This window comes from Hetaerina americana, unplaced genomic scaffold (assembly GCF_022747635.1).
Source record: "Hetaerina americana unplaced genomic scaffold, ioHetAmer1.1.p SCAF_5, whole genome shotgun sequence".
Classification (NCBI taxonomy): Eukaryota; Metazoa; Arthropoda; class Insecta; order Odonata; family Calopterygidae; genus Hetaerina; species Hetaerina americana.
The window spans coordinates 18,639,809-18,658,343 of NW_027287095.1; the positions used below are offsets into that span (position 1 = coordinate 18,639,809).

The following is an 18,535-nucleotide window of genomic DNA, read 5'->3' on the forward strand; positions in this document are numbered from 1 at the left end:
TTAATAATATGCAGTTGTGAAATTCATTGCAATCTAAGTTTCTTATGCCTGTGCAACTAAGCAATTCAATTTTTATTAGGATTTTAATATGAATCCCATTGATAGGCAAACTCAAATAATTTAAGAATATGAAATCATAAGTGATGCATAGATAATAGCTGGCAAAGCTAATTTTCTGGTAAAATTGAAAGCATAAGTTAGTTTCTTCAGGTCAGGTAGTGTAAGAGAGCAAATCATTCCTTCAACTTTTCCTGTGGTCACAATATTCTGTGAAAATTTTTAAGTGTTCTCAATTTGAATTAGGGTGCAAGCCGAAGAAACTTAATTGGACAGGCGATAATATTATCCATGAAATATCCGGGACATGGGTTTTGTCAAACCCAAGGAGTCTTCAGAAAGTTTTGTTAGCTGCATTTTAAAGAATAAATTAGGCTTATTTAGTTGACACTTTTGTTTTTTACAATTCTGTAATTAATAAAGATTTTGAATATATTTTTGCATTAATGATTCATATGTACAATCAAAATGTTAACTACTATGACTGTGGTAATAGAGAGCATGTGAATGTTGCAACCATTGCAATGGAAAGAATTGCATAGCTCAACTGCGCCATTGTAACTTATGTTGAGATCAAGTTCTTGAGGAATTTTTGGAAAATGCTATCAACTAATATTAAAGTATTTTGGATCAAACATAACTCTTCTATGCTTTAAAACTGGCCGATTTAATTGAAATAAAAATTGCATAAATTGCTGAATATGAACTATGAGATATTGCCACCAATTAGGGTTGCCGGCCCCTTTCTAATTTCAGTATTATCTAATATTAACTCGCTAACGTTCAATTATAACCTCGCTAATATTTTAAAACATGAATTTCCAGGACATTCTATGACAATGTGCTGAAAGTACTCGGAAGGGCACGTCATATTTTATATTAACCGTGCCCGATGTTCGAACGAACCCCATAAAGCTTAATACGCAATTCCCAATGCATTTTGTTTCTTAATTTTCACTGTAAAATTGAATTTCGAAATTACACGTTGGTGTCTTTTGTGGGAAAAGGATGTATTAGGATGTGCTAGTATTTGAGGAGGTTTCAGCTGGTGAAGGCATGCGCCATCTGTTGGCTGGATTCTCAACCAACCCGTTAATTAATTTTTTGTTCGCTAATTTTCAGTGAAGTGTCACCAGATATTTTAACGGCAGGTTCAGGATGCCGCGGGAGATCAGGAAAACAATTAAATATTGAATATTTTTGTAAAAAGGGCTGCCATTTTTTCCGGCGCCCCGCCGCCCGGCTGGAAAAAATGGCACCCCTTTTCACAAAAATATTCAATATTTAATTGTTTTCCTGATCTCCCGCGGCATCCTGGACCTACCGTCAAAATCTCTGGTGACAATTTTGTGCATATTAGTGAATCAAAAATATTTTGCAAAAAAAAAAATTTCGGCTGCAAAAGTAAATCGATGTATTATGTCCTATAGTCACGCCCCCACAATCTACCTCTTATCCCCCAGGCTACTGGGTTTCTTGTGAAAATCGTGTTCAAAACTATTACTTGTTCAGCAAAACTACGGACTTGGTCAATTTTTTCTCAAAATCAACTCGAACTCAGCAAGGCTCTCTCACCCGACGAATCCAAGGTATCTGCCTGTCTCGACGCCTCTCTCGCCTGGTAAGGGGCTCTGGACTTAGAATATTTTTCGCTGGGTGGACTCGGGACTTAAATATATTTTCTTGGGGAGGCTTAGCACCTCACCTTGAGCCTCACGGCACTCCGAGACGGCTCGTGAGCGGTTGGCCGTCGATGGAGCTACTCTTTTTTGAAGCGTGAGCCGGTTCTTGGAAAACATTCGATACCATGGTTTTTCGCATGTGATAGACCAATTAACTCTTTTTATTGGACTTCGCTCAGTTCGGTGCATGACGTCATTTTTGACCCGGTGCGAGCAAATGTAGCTCATATGTTTATTGCAATCATGAATTACACCTTAAAAACCAAAGAACAATAGTTCAGAGTACACACAAAGTTGCTATGAAGGATAGGATAAAATTACTTTAGAATAATTTGACCACATTTTAGGCTATTAACGTACGGATTAAGATATCTTTCCATATTTTACTTATGCTACACTTCATATATATTTTTTTACATATAGTAAAGCTACTACTTAATTATTTCATACTGATAATTAAGTGAAATACCGCCCATTTCACGGGTTATTGGATTTGTAACAATCAATTCGATAATAAATTGTTTCGAATAGATATTTGCAGGAAATACCATCATTCCATTTTCGTTGAACTATCTACTTTTAATTCTATTTTAAATTCATAACGAATTGAATAACCCACATCGCCAAATTCAAGTATTGCAGAGAGTATAAATACATTCAGAATGACTATTTTTTGGCGATTCTTAAAATACTATCATTTACAGTTATCAGGACTTCAGGTAACAATTCAAATCAACATGTTTTTAAACTGTTAACCTCAGAAAGAGATCTTTAATGTATAGATGAATTCCTGTATTTCCCTTTTTAATTCTTAAACAGCATATTTAGGCAAAATTATTCATTCAAAAGGTACACCAAGAGAAAGATTCAAAAATTAGACGACATTCATTATTGTTTCTTTAATCTTTATTACTCAAATACATTTGTTGAGATAAATGTGTATTACAAATTGCATCAGTATTCAGTATTCCTTTTTTAAACAAAACATTTTACCGAAATACCCTCATAGCCACTATCCACAAAGTTGGCGCTGTAGGACTTGCAGTCTATTCAGAGGCCTCATTAAGGCTAACACAAGAAGTGCATTTCTTTAGATGCTGACTGCACTGTCTAACTTGGCACCAGCAAGGAAATATACACTGTTGTTCCTTATTTCCTTCAGTGAGAAAGCTTGCTGATCAACCTCAATTCCCATGGATGCTCCTTTCTCACCCAGCAGGGAAGAGCTAAGGGAAAAGAATTTAAATATAATTATGAATTTTAAGTCTATATGGTTTTTTAAAACTACTTTTAGAATGTTTTAAGCAAAAATATAAATACCAGTGTGTTCAAGAGGGCTAAGGAAATATTTACTGGTTTAAGATTGAAAGATTAGTTCCCCTTTAAAAATTAAAAAAACTGGAAACTCACTTTAAATATATTCATAATACCACATTGAAATATGAGAGATATTAAGCTTTAATTAAAATGGAAATGAATTTAAATGGTATTTTAGTGAAACTGATGCAATTCATCCATGACAGTTTATTGGAAATTATTTGATTGACAACAGCTGCTACTTCACTCTTTATAAAAGCATTCATATTTCAAAGATTTCAAAATATATTTAAATATTGTCATTTAAATGTAGAAATTATAAGATTAAGTTAAAATAACAATGGAATCTCTTTCCTTTCAAGAAAAGGGAGATGAGGCACAATGGAAAATGGAACAACTTATATTTTACTGTATCAAATATGTTTATTTGAATGAAAAATCACCTGGGCTGAGTATTATGTTCACAACATGTTTTACAGACTCATTGATGGATTCATAATTTTTTTCTAAAGGAGCTCTTGCCTCCCTTCCACACTCCTCATCTGCCCATGTGAGCTATATATCCCAAAGAGGTGACCAAATATGAACCAAGGAATGAAGAAGATTGGGATCTGAGAATAATTGCAGAATGAAAGCAGAAGAGGTAGTGTCGGGTGAGTCCAAGGCAAGAGAGGTGGGAAAACAGTGAGGGTAAACAAGGAAATGTCTCACCAGTCGCCAATCATGACATCTGCCTTGCTTAATATCCTTTGACAGAGGAAAGTAGCACTTATTTGAACAAATTGTGTTGTTATATCTTCAGTTAAAACAGTGGCTAATGCAAGTGGCTAAGCATATATTGGATGCTTATGAAAGGGTATGGAGATGGGAAAAAAATCAAATGGGAATGAAATTAAAACAATTTTGCAGTATGGAAGGGGAGGGGGGGAGAAGTTTTTGGGAATAATTTGAAGATAGCGGCAATAATTGCTGGGCGTATTGACTGGAGATAAAAATTCAATGTGTGTGATAGAAGGTAGAATGCTGGGTATGTGGGGTAGAAAGAAGTAAATTAGTTAGTTTTTGGTTTTAAGGGTGCATCAACAGCTAAGGCCACTTGGCATCACTGTCGGTTAATTTAAGAAAATAATGTCTATACATAAAAAAGGCAGAAAGAGAGGAAAGACTTGATAATTTTGATGAAATTGAAAGTGGGTGTTAAACTTGTGTGGTGGAAAACCTGACAACCCAGTAAAAAAATCACAGCTTTGACAGAAGTGACCTAATGGACATCACAGGAGGAAAACCATTAGTAAACATCAAGACCAGAATGTCTCCACCACCGAAGAGCATCATTCATTTGGATAAATTTTTTAACCATCGGGTGAAATCACGAATTACTTGAAAACCAGAAAAGAATGAAACATAGAAATTGCACACACAGTAGCTAAAGGAATGAGTACCCAAATAGCATTTTTATTGTCCACAGACCATGCACATGTATGCATAGGAGTCTTCAAACAAAGAAATTTGCAAAATACATTTTGGCACTATGAACATGCTTAAAAAAAGAGTACGCATTTAAGTATGCAATAAAAACTATGCTTTAAATTACTTTGTGTGAAGATTTCTATAGTGTTGAATTGCTTGTCTTTGCATTTCCAGGTTCTCCATCCGAGTTGGTTGTCTTTTGGTGATGACAGTTTTTATATAGGGCTGGTAGTCAAGTACTGCACTCTGATTGGATAGTCCTCCACGTACTGTTTAATGGACATCCATCGTCCATGTTGATAGTTCTTGGTCTTGGACTAGAAAGCTGCAAAAAATACCTTCGATCTGAAGATGCAGGCAGGATGGCGAGCAAAACTCATAACCAAAAGACAGCCAATGCAGATGGAGAACCCGGAAATGCAAAGACAAACATTAAAATTATTTGTTATTTAAAAATTTATTCAATGAAAAATAATACTTCATGAGAAGAAATTTCCCAAGATTCAATTTGAAACCATATAATTTAACAAGAATTGAACAAAGAAATTGCACATACAGAAAATAAAGGAATGAGTACCCAAATAACATTTTTATTGTTCACAAACCATGCATATCATGTAAGTATCAGTCTTCAAACAAAGAAATTTACAAAATACATTTTGGCACTATGAACATGCTTAAAAAGACTTCGAAAAATACCTTGGACCTGAAGACATCGGCAGGATGGCCAGTGAAACTCATCACCAAAAGACAACCAACGTGGATGGAGAACCCAGAAATGCAAAGACAAGTATGACAATTATTTGTTACTTAATTGATTCAATGAAAAGTAACATTCCATGAGAACTAATTTCCTGAGTTTCAATTTGAAACCACATAAATTATCATTCAATTTCAATGAGTTTGGCATTATGTTATAAATTATCAAACCCATTTGAGATATGAAATTTCGTATTTATGGTAAATTATGTGGATGTTATGATTTCTAGTTGAAAAAGAGTAAGTAGTGGGTCGCAGTAGTCCAGTGGGTAGAGCGTTGGATGGCTGACCGGAGGATCCCGGGTTCGATTCCCGGGCAAGGCACTCTGGGCACCTGCAGCTCCACCCAAGCTAAGGTGATTTTCCGGGTACCAGGTCTTCCTGGGAAACCATAACCGGTATAGGGAAAGGAACCGGCCCCCCTACCCTGATGTGTGAATTTTCACACGCCGTATAGGGCTTAGTACTGGGCGATCTCTACCTTTACATACAAAACCGACCTTCGGGTTGATTACTATGGTTTTTATGATTGAGTATTGATATTTGCATATAAAATATGGACATTATTTATGATTAAGGCAGACATGGCAAAAATATATTAAATGGAAGGAAGGATAAGAAAATTTAAATTTTTTGAATAAGGGCCTATATGATTGAAGAAAACTTTGCACAACATGCATATCGATGATCCCCAGCAGGGCGAGGCGAGGGGTAGCCCAGAAGGTAATCAGATTATAAATTGTGGAGCGTCTACAATGACGAAGAATTGGACGTCGCAAATCGAAATTTCAATGTGTGTACACACAAGAACCGGAAGCTACCGCGGCCGTGATTGCAACCTCAATACTGCCGAAGATCTACAATATTTGTAATTTTAGGGGAGGCGGCCGAAATCCGAGATCATTAGGGGTGGATGAGAAAGGAGGAAGGGTGGAGGGAAACCTGACGTCGGCAGTAGTCAACTCTTAACGAAGGGCGTCAAGGGGTACGCAGTTTTAAGTCACAAACGACAGACAGTACTCAAAGTACTCTCCACAAAGCACCTTCATCGTAGGGATCGAGACAGCACTGAAAAATACTTGCCGCATCATAGGATTCAAACTGGGACCCTCTGGGTGGGAAGCAAATACGTTACCCACCGCACTATCCCAAACCCAAGTGATGACAATTACGGGATCATCATTAATACATCCCCAGGACAATAACCAACGACAATTGAGCCAAGCTGAAGATCGAATTTACCGCGTCCTTCAACCCTTTGCTCAGTGTATAAATATACGGATGCCAGCAAGAGAAAGTACATTTCAAAATAATTTATGCGGGCTGATTACATACGTACCAACAGAAAACCGTCAATTTTGGAAATTGGCCCTAAGATCTAGATAATCGAAACCTGACAATTAGAAAACTGATACACAGAACAAGTTTATGAAGAAGCCTAATCTACCACTATATGTTTGCACGTGGGCTTGCATGAAATCGCTACTCACCAATGATCTAGAGCAGCCCTTGATTTCGACTGCTTCATCTTCTCCAGAGTGGCTCCACGAACTCCGGGAGAGCGATGAGTCCATCCGCTTCGATCGGCTTGCTCATTCCGACTCTCAAACCGAACTGGCGACACCAAATGCTCGTCGGCAAGTAAGGGGGGACTTTAAGGGGAAGGCGGGGAGGCTAGGGGGGTTTGAGTGGAAGACGTCGCGCAAGAGAGGGTGAAATCGAATAGGGACGATGGGCAAGGAGGCAGTGGGAATTGTTAGCCCATTTTAATTCCGTAAGGGCGCATTTCGCGTATCTTCGCAGGGCTTTGCACTGCAGCGAACTGGAGTCCGGCAGTTAACCGCTCCCTTCCTCGCCGAAAGCTTGAATGCCGAGTGTACAGCCGCCTCCAAAACTAACAGCCAGCAATGCTGTTGCGTGCCCTCCAGAAATGCGCGCGCGTCATTAAACGAGCCATCGTGTGACCATTCAGTGAATCCACACTTGGGTCTCATTGTTAGTACATGACTATACAAATACATGCCGTAACACACATGTAAGTAAATGAGCCCAATGATGATCCTAATGCCTTGCTACCCGGAAAATAATTTACAAGTTCCAATTAAATTGGCGATAAATTGCTTTAACGAAAATTTCATCAGGAACTTGGTGAAATACATGTGTTGGCACCTGCTATTCCTCAGTAGGTAGTATGAACCTGAATATTTCCTTAGTTTTCTTTGAGTTACTTACATAAGGGCATGGCCCCTTGTACCTTACGGGGAGGGTGGTTTGGATGGATGGTCAGAGGAGAGGTGGAGGGAGGGTTGAGGAACAGGTGAAGTAGGGGTGTCAATCGGAAGTGCATGGGTCAACTGAGTCCCATCCGACGGACTGTGCAGTGCACTGGGATACCATTGGGTAGCATTAAATTCCTCTTTCGCGGTGACTCTATCATCTCTTTGGTTGGTTTCAATCCCCCTACCCCCATGCGGGTAAGGGGATTGAGGATTCTCCCGCAGTATCCCTGCCTGTCGTAAGAGGCGGTTAAAAAGGCGGGGAGACATACCAGAATACTAACCCCTAGTAAGAAAGGGATACTTCCAAACAGTCTAATGGATTTACTGTCTGAGTACGGCCATACCATCCGGTCTGCGAGCCACATAGGTGTTTGCCGCACCTGGAGACCCGCAAGTGAGAGAAGGGATCCCGGAGGGTGAGCGCTCTGGTTCTCAACCCGGTTTTGGAAATCCGCTATGGATCCGCTAAATCATCGCTTCAAAAACCGAGCATAACTTGTCTGAACATTTCAATGCATGATACGAAGAGCGGAATGAAAAAAGCGTGCCTTATCCATTAAAATGCAATCAAAATCAGAATTCACAGTGTACAGGAATTGTACAAGTACTACCTTGATCAAAAATTTCCCGGAATTTATTCAGAAAATTAAAAATACAAGTTTATTCATCTAAATCTATATTGTCCCCTTCAAAGTAATCCCCATCGACTGCAACACACTTATGCCAGCGCTTGATCCAATCCTCGAAACATTTTTTATATTCGGTTTTCGGTATGTCCATCAGTGCTTCCTGCGATTTTTCCATTACTTCCTCTCGGCTGCTAAAACGCGTTCCCCGTAATGGTTTTTTAACTCGATTGAACAGAAAGAAGTCACAGGGAGCCAAATCAGGTGAATTCGGTGGCTGTTGGATGGTATTTGTTGCATTTTTCGTCAAAAAATTACGAATAATGATAGCACTGTGCGACGGTGCGTTATCATGGTGCAAAATCCACGAGTTTTCTGCCCACATTTCTGGTCTCTTTCGGCGAATTGCTTCACGCAAACGTCTCATAACGCCCAAATAATACTCTTTGTTTACTGTCTGGCCTTCTGGCAAAAATTCATGATGCACTACACCGTAGTAATCCATGAAAACCGTCAGCATTGCCTTCTTTTTTGACTGAAAACGACGTGGTTTTTTTGGTCTCGGCTCATTTGGTGAACGCCATTCACTTGCCTGATATCTGGATTGCGTGTCGTACTCATAAACCCACGTCTCGTCTCCAGTAATGATCCTTTTGATGAATGTGGGATCGGATTCAGCCTCGCAAATCATGTCTTTTGCGACGTCAACACGGTCTCTTTTTTGCATGAAATTGAGGTCTTTTGGCACCAACTTTGCTGCTACACGACGGAAACCCAAATCATTAACCACAATGTCTTGGGCGGATCCATAGGCAATGTTCAAGTCCTCCGCTATTTCTCTGATGGTTAATTTGCGGTTATTGACCAACATTTCTTTTACTTTATCAATTTTTTCACCGACTTTCGATGTCGATGGTCTGCCACTGCGTTCATCATCTTCGATTGACTCACGACCACTTCTGAACCGCTCGTGCCACTGGTAAACGACCGTTTTTTTTAGAGAATCGTTGCCGAAACACTTTTCCAACATTTCCAACGTCCGTGCGCCACTAAATCCGTTTTTTACGCAAAATTTAATACAAGTTCGTTGTTGCAAATTTAAATCCATTTCTGAAATTGTAAAAAATCGCCAACACACACAGAGATAGATGTACTCTTGGCTACGTAACTTTTGCAAATGTCAAGTTATGACACTAAGATTTAAAGGGAATATCAACAACAGATGTACCAATTTAACAAAAAAAAACAGAACTCAAATCGGAACGATGGGAGCGCCACACGGTGGTTATTCCGGGAACTTTTTGATCAAGGTAGTATATGTGAGAGCATACTAGTCTGAATGTGAGAGCATAGAGACCATTATGCTCTCACATGCCATTTGTCCACCGACTAGAATATATGGAAGCAATTAATTCAGTTTATTATGACTTGTTAATCAAAATTCGGATCGACCGTAGTTCAGCGTGACACTTCTTGTCGTATCAAAAGCGGGTCTTTTAAAGTCATATTTTTGTGATCAGTTGAAATTAGTTCCAAGCAAGTGAAAAACAGCAGAGGAGGATTGATAACGTTTACTGAATAACTACAGGGTGTTATCCCCATATTAATAAGTGAAAAAATTCATTATCATCTCGAAGATTATCCGTAATCTACTAGTTAAGGTGTTTATGAATAGACACAAGCTACAAAAGGGTACAGCTACAATTCCCTTGCCTCTTCTAAAAATACGCAACGTGACATCAAATGCGTACTAGTTAGGTCAGGTCGTTCAATAACTCCTTAGAAAACCCAAGGGATGGTGCCATATCCATGAATGGGAAAATGCATGCTTTTAGCAAGGCTCATATCTCTCCTGCTCCCATATGCTCCTGTGTTTGCGACTGTTTTACAAGAGGGTAAATGAACTAAAACGTGTTCATATATGTACATATGATGAACAACGTTTGGGAGGACCACTGGTCGTCCCAAACGATGTTCATCATATGTGCATACTCAAGTGATATCCTCTAAAATGCCCAAAAAAAAAATACGTTTTTGAGTGATCGATCAATCAAAATTCGCAATCCTGTTGAGGCCACAGACATATCAAAGTAGGGTTTTAAATTTTGCACGAAACATTAGGTGTGAAAAAAACTCGGTAAGATGGGTCCAGCGTTTACTCTTAATGTCTTTTTATTTATTTTAGTGCCCTGCAAGCCACCGTTAGGGTGTGTGGCAGGGGGTGAATGGACACTAGACTAATTTTAACCCGAAATATCACCCTACCACGGTTGGACAATGCTATTCTGATCCCTTATCGTTCGTGGAGAAAATGAAATATTAAAGCCATCTGTTCTACAGTTGATCTCTCTAATTTTATTGACCTGATCTCTCTAACCGTAGTACGATGGGGGTAATAATACATTTTCAACATCACTGCATAAGAGATGTTCTTCCAATTTATGCAAGAGATTTAATCTATAATTTAAACTTCGCTCCGTGAGTGATTTCCAGCCTGGCTGCTCTAATATTTTGGATGCACTACTAAGTTTATCATAACAACGTTTTAAACATCTAGCTCCTCTACGCTGCACACGATCCAATTTGGCAATTAATCCAATGTCGCGAGGATTCCATATACTTGCAGCATATTCTAAATGAGGCCTAACCAAAGAAAGATAATGTTTCCCTTAGACCTTTTCATCACATTTACCTGGCACTCTTCTAATAAATCCAAATTTTTTGTTAGCTTTTCCGCATATTCCCCGCATGTGTTTCACCCAGGAGAGGTCGTGAGTGAGGGGTAACGCCTCGGTATTCAATCGAGTCTACGCATTCCATTTATGTGATTTATGACTACGTACTCGTGGGGTGAGATGGAAGGATAGCGGCGATTACTGGGGTGATAGTATAGAATAATATACAGCAGAGGGGACGAGCCAACGAGGGGTTACCATATTATTGAATAAAAAGGTAGGAAGGAGCATAATCAACATAGAGCAAGCAACAGATAGAATATTACTAGTATAGGTAAAAGGAGAACCGTCGAACTTGGTCATTGTTTAGGTGTACATGCCACCATGCAATTATAAGGAGGAAGAAGTCGATAGGGTATACGATCAGTTAGAGGATATAATCTTTGGAGCTACTGGAGGAAAATATACGTACGTACGTATTGTTTAGGTACGAGGAATGACCGTGGGGAAAAAGCAATTGAATTCTGCATGAGACAGGGTTTAGTCATCACCAACACTTGGTTTAGACACCACAAAAGGTGCAGGCATACATGGAAAATTGCAGATGACTGAAAAATGTATCAATTGGATCATATTCTGGTTAGACACAGTTTTAGGAACAGTGTGATAAATTTGCACAGCTTCCCAGGAGCTGATGCAGACTCTCATCAGAATTTTGCTATGGTGAAGTATAGTTTCCAATTCAAAAAGATAAGGCAGGGGTGGTGGGTTTGGAAATGGAATGTAGAAGCATCAACTGTATTGACAAGGAAGGAGTATTAGCAGACTGCCGAGAAAATCATGAATTAGGGAAAAGAGTTGAGTACTGATATATAATTTTGATATATTTAAAAAAAATAGAAATATGCCAAAAAAGGGATATTGAAAGCCATAAAAGAAACTTTAGGAACTGTTAATAGGAAAAGGACAAGGAAACCATGGATCAAGGATGATACAATGACAAAGATAGATGAGAGAAGGAAATGGAAGAATGTAATCACAGAGTTAGGCTGAAGGAAGTACAAAGAGTTAAAAAAATAGATTGACACAGATGACAAATAAAGCGAAAGAAGCATGGTGGAAGATGTAGTGTGAGGATATGGAAAGTTTGTAGAGGAAGGGTGAAATTGGTGTGGTACACAAGAAGGTTTTAACAATATTAGGAAGTAAGAAGGGAAGATGTGCTTACAGATATTGATAAGTTGGGTGGGATAAATAGCTGACACAGAAAAGATCCAAGAGAGATGGAAGGAATTAATAGAAGAACACTATAGTAAAGAACTTAGGTCAACAAGGTTAGACATAGAAAGATAACATGACGTAGATGAAGATAGCTTAGATCCAGGCATACTTGATGATGAGATAGAAAGGGCATTGAGGGAGATGAAATCAAATAAGGCCGTGGGGGTAACCAACAATCCTGCGGGACTTCTAAAAGGTTAAGGAAAATGTGGGAGAGAAAGTGTATATGAACAGATTTGTAGCATCTATAAGAAAGGAATCTGGCTGGAAGACTTTGTGAGATCAGTGTTAGTTCCTACTCCTAAAAAGGTAAAGGCTGAATCATGTGAGGTTTCTAGAACAATAAGTTTGATTTCTCATGCATCTAAATTGGTTCTCTGAATCATTAACAAAAGGATGGAGAGCAGGGCAAATGATTACTTGGGGGATGATCAGTTTGGGTTTAGCAAGGGAAGAGGCATGCATGATGCCATTGCGGTAATGAGATCACTAATGGAGGGGAATATGGAATGCTATCAGGACGAATTTGCCTGTTTTGTAGATTTTGAAAAGGTGTTTGATTGAGTGAATTTGGACAAGCTAATGCATATATTGCAGAAAATAGGAATAGATTGGAGGGACAGGAGGCTAATCTGCAACCTGTATATGTCTTAGACTGCTCTGGTTCGAGTTGGGAATGGAGAGTCTGGATGGGCAGTTTTAGGAAGATGCATAAGGCAAGGTTGTCCATTATCACCGAATTTGTTCAATGTTCAATATTGAGAATATGATTAAAGAAGCATGGGAAAAACTGGAGGTAGGAATGAAAATCAGTGGGGAATTTGTAAAATCAGTTGGGTTTGCTGATGACCAAGCTATAGCTGGTCAGACAGTTGAGCCTCACAAAAATGATACATTCTGAATTTGGTATGTTAAGCCTGTAAAGAATCTTAAGTAGACAAAGAGCTTGATGGTGGGAATTACCTAATAACTATCCCTATTTCAACTCCAAAGACTTTTAAGTTTTTGATTTTATTTAGAAAATTTAACTGATGATAATTCATATTGAGTAAATCAATAAACTCACATTCATTTTTCTATGAACATAAGAAAAGGAACTAATGTATCTGTAAAAAGACAAGCAATGCTGACCTGGGTAAAATACCTAACTTACCTGGATGTCATGCAGAAAATTGTAAAGCATATATTAATTAGGGTCTTCTTCTCTAGATGATCACAAATATGAAAATACATGAATTTGATGGTTTGAGGCTCTACTTTGTGAAAATTCATTACCACTGAATAAATAATACTTGACATTTTTTCATATCTACTGAAGTTATGTGCAGTGAAAAATTATTTTGAATTTAATGGGGAAACTACCAGAAAATGGAAGGATTGGTAATGGCCTCACCTTTATTGCCTCTCCTGGCGGAACTACTTGCATTTATGGACAATCCAGAAAAAAACCTTTTAAAAAAGTACTTCAAAATTTTGAAATATATTTATTGCTGGCACAGGTATGATGACAATGTTTTCACAGAGTGGACTGGAACAGAGAGACAGCTGGACATTTTTTTGAGCACTTTTAACGGCCAATGAAAACATAAGAATTTCACTTGTGAGAAAGAAATCAAAGGAAAGCTCAATTTCCTTGATATAACAGTCTTGAAAACCAGCAAAGGCTGTGATTTTTCAATTTACTGGAAGAGAACTTCCACAGACCATGTTAATCCCTTTAAATCCCACCACCATATTTCCCAAAAACTGTCCACATTTCATTGAATATATTGCTAAATATCCCACTTTGAAAATGTAATTTTTCCAGAGAACTTAATATAATTAAAATGATTGCAGCAAAAAACATACATTCAGGACTTAATTGTAAGAGTGCTTAATAAGAAATTCTCCACTTAATAAACATTTATTTCTGACTAGTTTCTATGCAATACATACATCATTTACAGATGTAGTGCATCAAAACTAGTCAGAAATAAGTCTTAATTGAGAGGAAAATTTTAATAGTCTTTGTCTCTGTTATTATGGAACAGTTCCACCACATCACACCTGAATCTCACATCTGAAAAATTTGACTTTGTATAACCTTCTATATTATGGACAAATCCCTGAAAAAATGGCCAATTTATTCCCGAGAGGAATATAGGAAATTAGGAATTTAGGAAATCTAGGATTGAATATTGCAACAGAAGCAACCTTCAAACATTTTTCAACAGGACCATGGACTAAGTGGAAAATATGGAAAAAATGGTATTTGATAACTTAAATGCAAAGATTGCAATGCAATCTATATGGGTAAGATGGGAAGATCATTCAAACTATGCACCAAGGAACAAAAGTGGAATCTCCAGAATGGGAATGTCACCCAATCCCATTTTGCCAAGCACCTATGGGAGATGGACCAAAAAGTGACTTTGTTCTGAACATACTTCACCTTGAGGAAAAGGGATGAAAAATAGACATACTGATAGAGTTAGAAATAAAAAGAGAGTCTTTACCGGACATTTGGTTAATAAAAACATCTCTGTGAGATACTCACCTCTTTTGGAAGTTTTATTGTCCATCAATAAAGCGTATCTGTAAACTCTCTGCCTGCCCATGATAATAATCCTTTCCTTTCTGCCCTTTGTCTTTCCTTCCTCTCACCTGTCAGCCACCCCTAATTGTCCCAACCTATGACCCTCCCTCATGCAGCCGCCTCCCATCCAAAATTTCCCCTTTCCCACTGCAAATTCCCTCCCATTGCCCACCTCCCCTCCTAACAAGAATGCATAAATGTCCTGGCCATGTATGATTTTCTACCTGATTATGTTGCCTATGCATCAAAATCAGTAGTATTATATAGTTTTTGTGGGAAAAAATTGCAAAAGTTTTATTTTTTCAGTGATGAAAATACATACTAGTATATTGTTTCCAAATGTTTTTTATTCCCATCTTCTCCTATATTTAGATCACCACATCTAAATACACAATAGTACTGGATGGCATCAGCACTCTGATATAAAACATGTTAGTGTCCTGTTAGATAATGTTCCAAATCTCAATTTAATGACTTCAAAGCACTCAAGGTGTGACCCTGAGGTCAGGATGAATCCATGCATCAATGGCATCACACACTAGAACCCAAAGTTTGAGAGCAATACTGCATGCAAAATTTTCTCTAAAAATTAAGGAAGTTCAAATTGAAGAGCACATTCTCCTCCTGCTCTGGTACTTCATATTTCATTCTAAGAAAAATGTGTCTAAATAACATTACAAAGAAATCAAGAAAGGTAATTAATTTTATTTAATAAAATGTAGAACAACAATGTACAATGAAGAGACAAAGGCTGAAGTTAACAACATTTTTAACTTTACAATCTACAGTAAAAATAGAGGTATGACTACAAAATATACAGACATTTCACCAAAAAAGGCCAACTGAGACATTTAGTAACTACATATAAGAAATAATTTATTCCAAAATATATCCAGTCATAATTAGTAACTACTGTTAAAACAAAGGTAGGGATGAAAGTTAGACCTTAATTATATTTGTACTAAATGTACTTGGTCTTCATTAACTTTGGAAGATGTGATTATTATCACTAGAAGGCAATATGAAAGATTGTAAGGTTGAAATAGAATTTTGATTATGTACTAAGTTATAAATCTATATAATTTTCACCTCCTCTCTAAGATAGTTATAACAAATAATAAATAGATTAACATCTTTATCACAGAATTAATTGAAGAGTAGTTAACAGTTATTGAAGTTTTTATCACTAAATTCATAGTAGTGTATGTGGTCCAAACTATTGTGCAAACGAGAGGGTGTTTTGGTCTCTTTGAAGATACAACAGAGCATTTCACCACCAAAATTGATCCACATGTATTCATTTCATTTAATTTGGTCAACCCTTCCGCTGAGATATACATATCTATAGAGAAATTATGAATATATAGCAATTATAATGTAAACATTAGACCTAAGGAAAACATCAATTGTAAGAGATTGAAATCTAAAGTTCCAAGTGGAGTTGAAATCTCCTTCCTATTAGCAATTGCAGGAAAATGGGAGGACTGAGTTCACATTAATACATTGTGAACTTTGAATTCGAAGAAATTAGAATAGGTAAGAGTAATAACTAAGTCATTCCTAGTCAATTATCTCATCAGTAAATCACTAAACTAAATGGCATATTTCTTTAACTGTTAAGATAATTTTATATAATTAAGTCATGATCAAATCACATTGAATTATATACATTACCTAACTATTTTACATCACTATTTGTTATAAAGGCCTGGAAATATCACTCATGTGAGACATGTTTCATCATTAATCATTGAAAGAGCCCTTAGTACTTAACAACTATGGTGAATGAAGGGTAGCACATCTTGTCATGATATGTTTAAGAGTGTATGAAAAAATGTCTACCACATTGAATTGGGAAAACATACTTTTGAGAAAAGATTGGATTGCATTCCAAGTTAGAGAGATAGCAGCTGAAGCTCGAGTAAGCCATTAAAGGGACCTTTTTAATGACATTTAATTGATACTATATGCTATATATAAAAAATGGTAATAGCGGTCAACCAATAAAAATCAAGCGTAAAATTACTGGATATTAATGGGAGGAGAACACATTATAAGGACTGTCTGTCATGCATCAGGTTTTTGTTAGATTGCTGCATGGAAAAAGTGTCTGTGCCGAGTTAAAATGAAAATCTACATGAAATACATATTCTATCAATGTCTACTGCGTATTGAGAGTTAGCGAAAATGCCTAGGCCAGAGCAATCTATGTGGCCTTCCTTGTCCATTACACACTTGATACTCCTTAATCTGCTTGTCACCTAACCATCATAATATTCTCAATAATTAATTGATGACAAAACTCCTAGTTCTTTTTAGAGTAGATTCAGCAATCCATGAAAGCACTCCACCCCTCTCTTTCCCGAGACATTACACTCAAGAAAGATACTTGCCGCAAAGTGAAAGGGGTAAATGTTCTTTCCAATAGCAACACAATAGAAACACGCCTATACAAATCGAAGGAAGTATTATGCTGAGTGATTAAGAAAGTAGCCATGCTTTTACCTGACTTCATTCTTCCCCACTGCATCAATCCCATCTTACCGTCATCTTTTTATACCCTACTGCTGGTGGAACTGTCTCTTTTAGATTTCCCTGCAATGCCTACTTAGTTTCTCAGCAAGAAGTTATCAACAAAAACTTAACCAAATGTTCAAATTTGCTATATTCAGGTAGGATGGATGCTCAGTCAAAGAAGTGAACTATAAGTTTCCTCCAAAGGACTGCCTCTTTCTGCTGGATTGTCAAATAATTTTTAAAATGTTAACCGTGCAATACATTAGCATGATTGGTATTATAAACATGCATGTGTTTGTATAAAGTAGGTATTCAATAGCTGCTTCAATTGGAGTTAAAAATTATCATCACATAAATCATGTATAATACTACATTTTGTACTCCAATCAAACAGTCTGTATACAAGATGTTTAAACAGATGTCAATTATTTGCCTCAATCAGGAAAACAATTGTGACAAACTATGTAGTTGCAACAGCTCACTAAAGTTTTTTTATGGTCACAACTGATAATTTTAGAAATTCAAAATGAATAAGTATTTTCAAATTAAAGAAATCCATAAGTATTTAACTCATGCATCTTTATTTTTATTTAAGAGAACCATGAGAGCCTATTTGTTTGTTTGTTTCAAATTACATTTTATTTGATTTATAAATGAAACATTTAGATAATTTGCATTTCATTAATATATTATACAATGAAAACAAGTTAAAAATTGCACAGAGTTAACAAATTAATTTTTCTTTCAATATTAATCAATATGTCTATTTGACCTGAGATGCAAGTTAATAAGTGAGACTGAATTTGATTACAGGAGTAATTATTATTGCCATATTCATTGTTTTGAAGCAAGTTATTTACTTTTAAAGTTGACATTTAATTCTTAATGAGATGTTTGGGAAATGGTTTCGCAAAACAAGATGTTTCCAAAAGTTATCTGGTGTAACATTCATGCATGCTTTTGTTTTGGTTCAAAAGTTAATTTTTCTAAATAACTAAGGTATTCACAATTTAATTTAAATTATGCTAGTGATTAAACATCACTATTGGTAGTAAAAACTCAATTATTGCAATTTTTTTACTATTCCCAAGTATAAAGGGTATTGGGAAAAAAGTATTCTCAAATATAAAGGGATACTGGGTAAATTTGTGAAGTTGGATTATAAGATGCTGACTTTAACACGTAACACCCTAACTCTAAATGGAAGACCTATTACTTTTTCAGCAATCCTCTTGAAATGAAAAAGTGCTATAATAGTCAAACTCTCAATTTGTAAATTAAAATTAAGCTTTTCACT

At 36.9% G+C, this 18,535-nt stretch overlaps 1 protein-coding gene across 1 annotated transcript in view; it reads right to left on the minus strand.

Annotated features, from left to right (window-relative positions):
- Window positions 1-2,803: 2,803 nt before the first annotated feature.
- The window catches only part of LOC139693900 (Kv channel-interacting protein 4-like), a 301,982-nt gene continuing 286,250 nt past the window's right edge, over window positions 2,804-18,535 (minus strand). Inside the window, exon 6 of the mRNA XM_071592223.1 lies at window positions 2,804-2,965. Within this exon, the coding sequence (XP_071448324.1) occupies window positions 2,948-2,965 (18 nt within the window). The 3' untranslated portion in view covers window positions 2,804-2,947. The remainder of the gene's footprint in view (window positions 2,966-18,535) is intronic.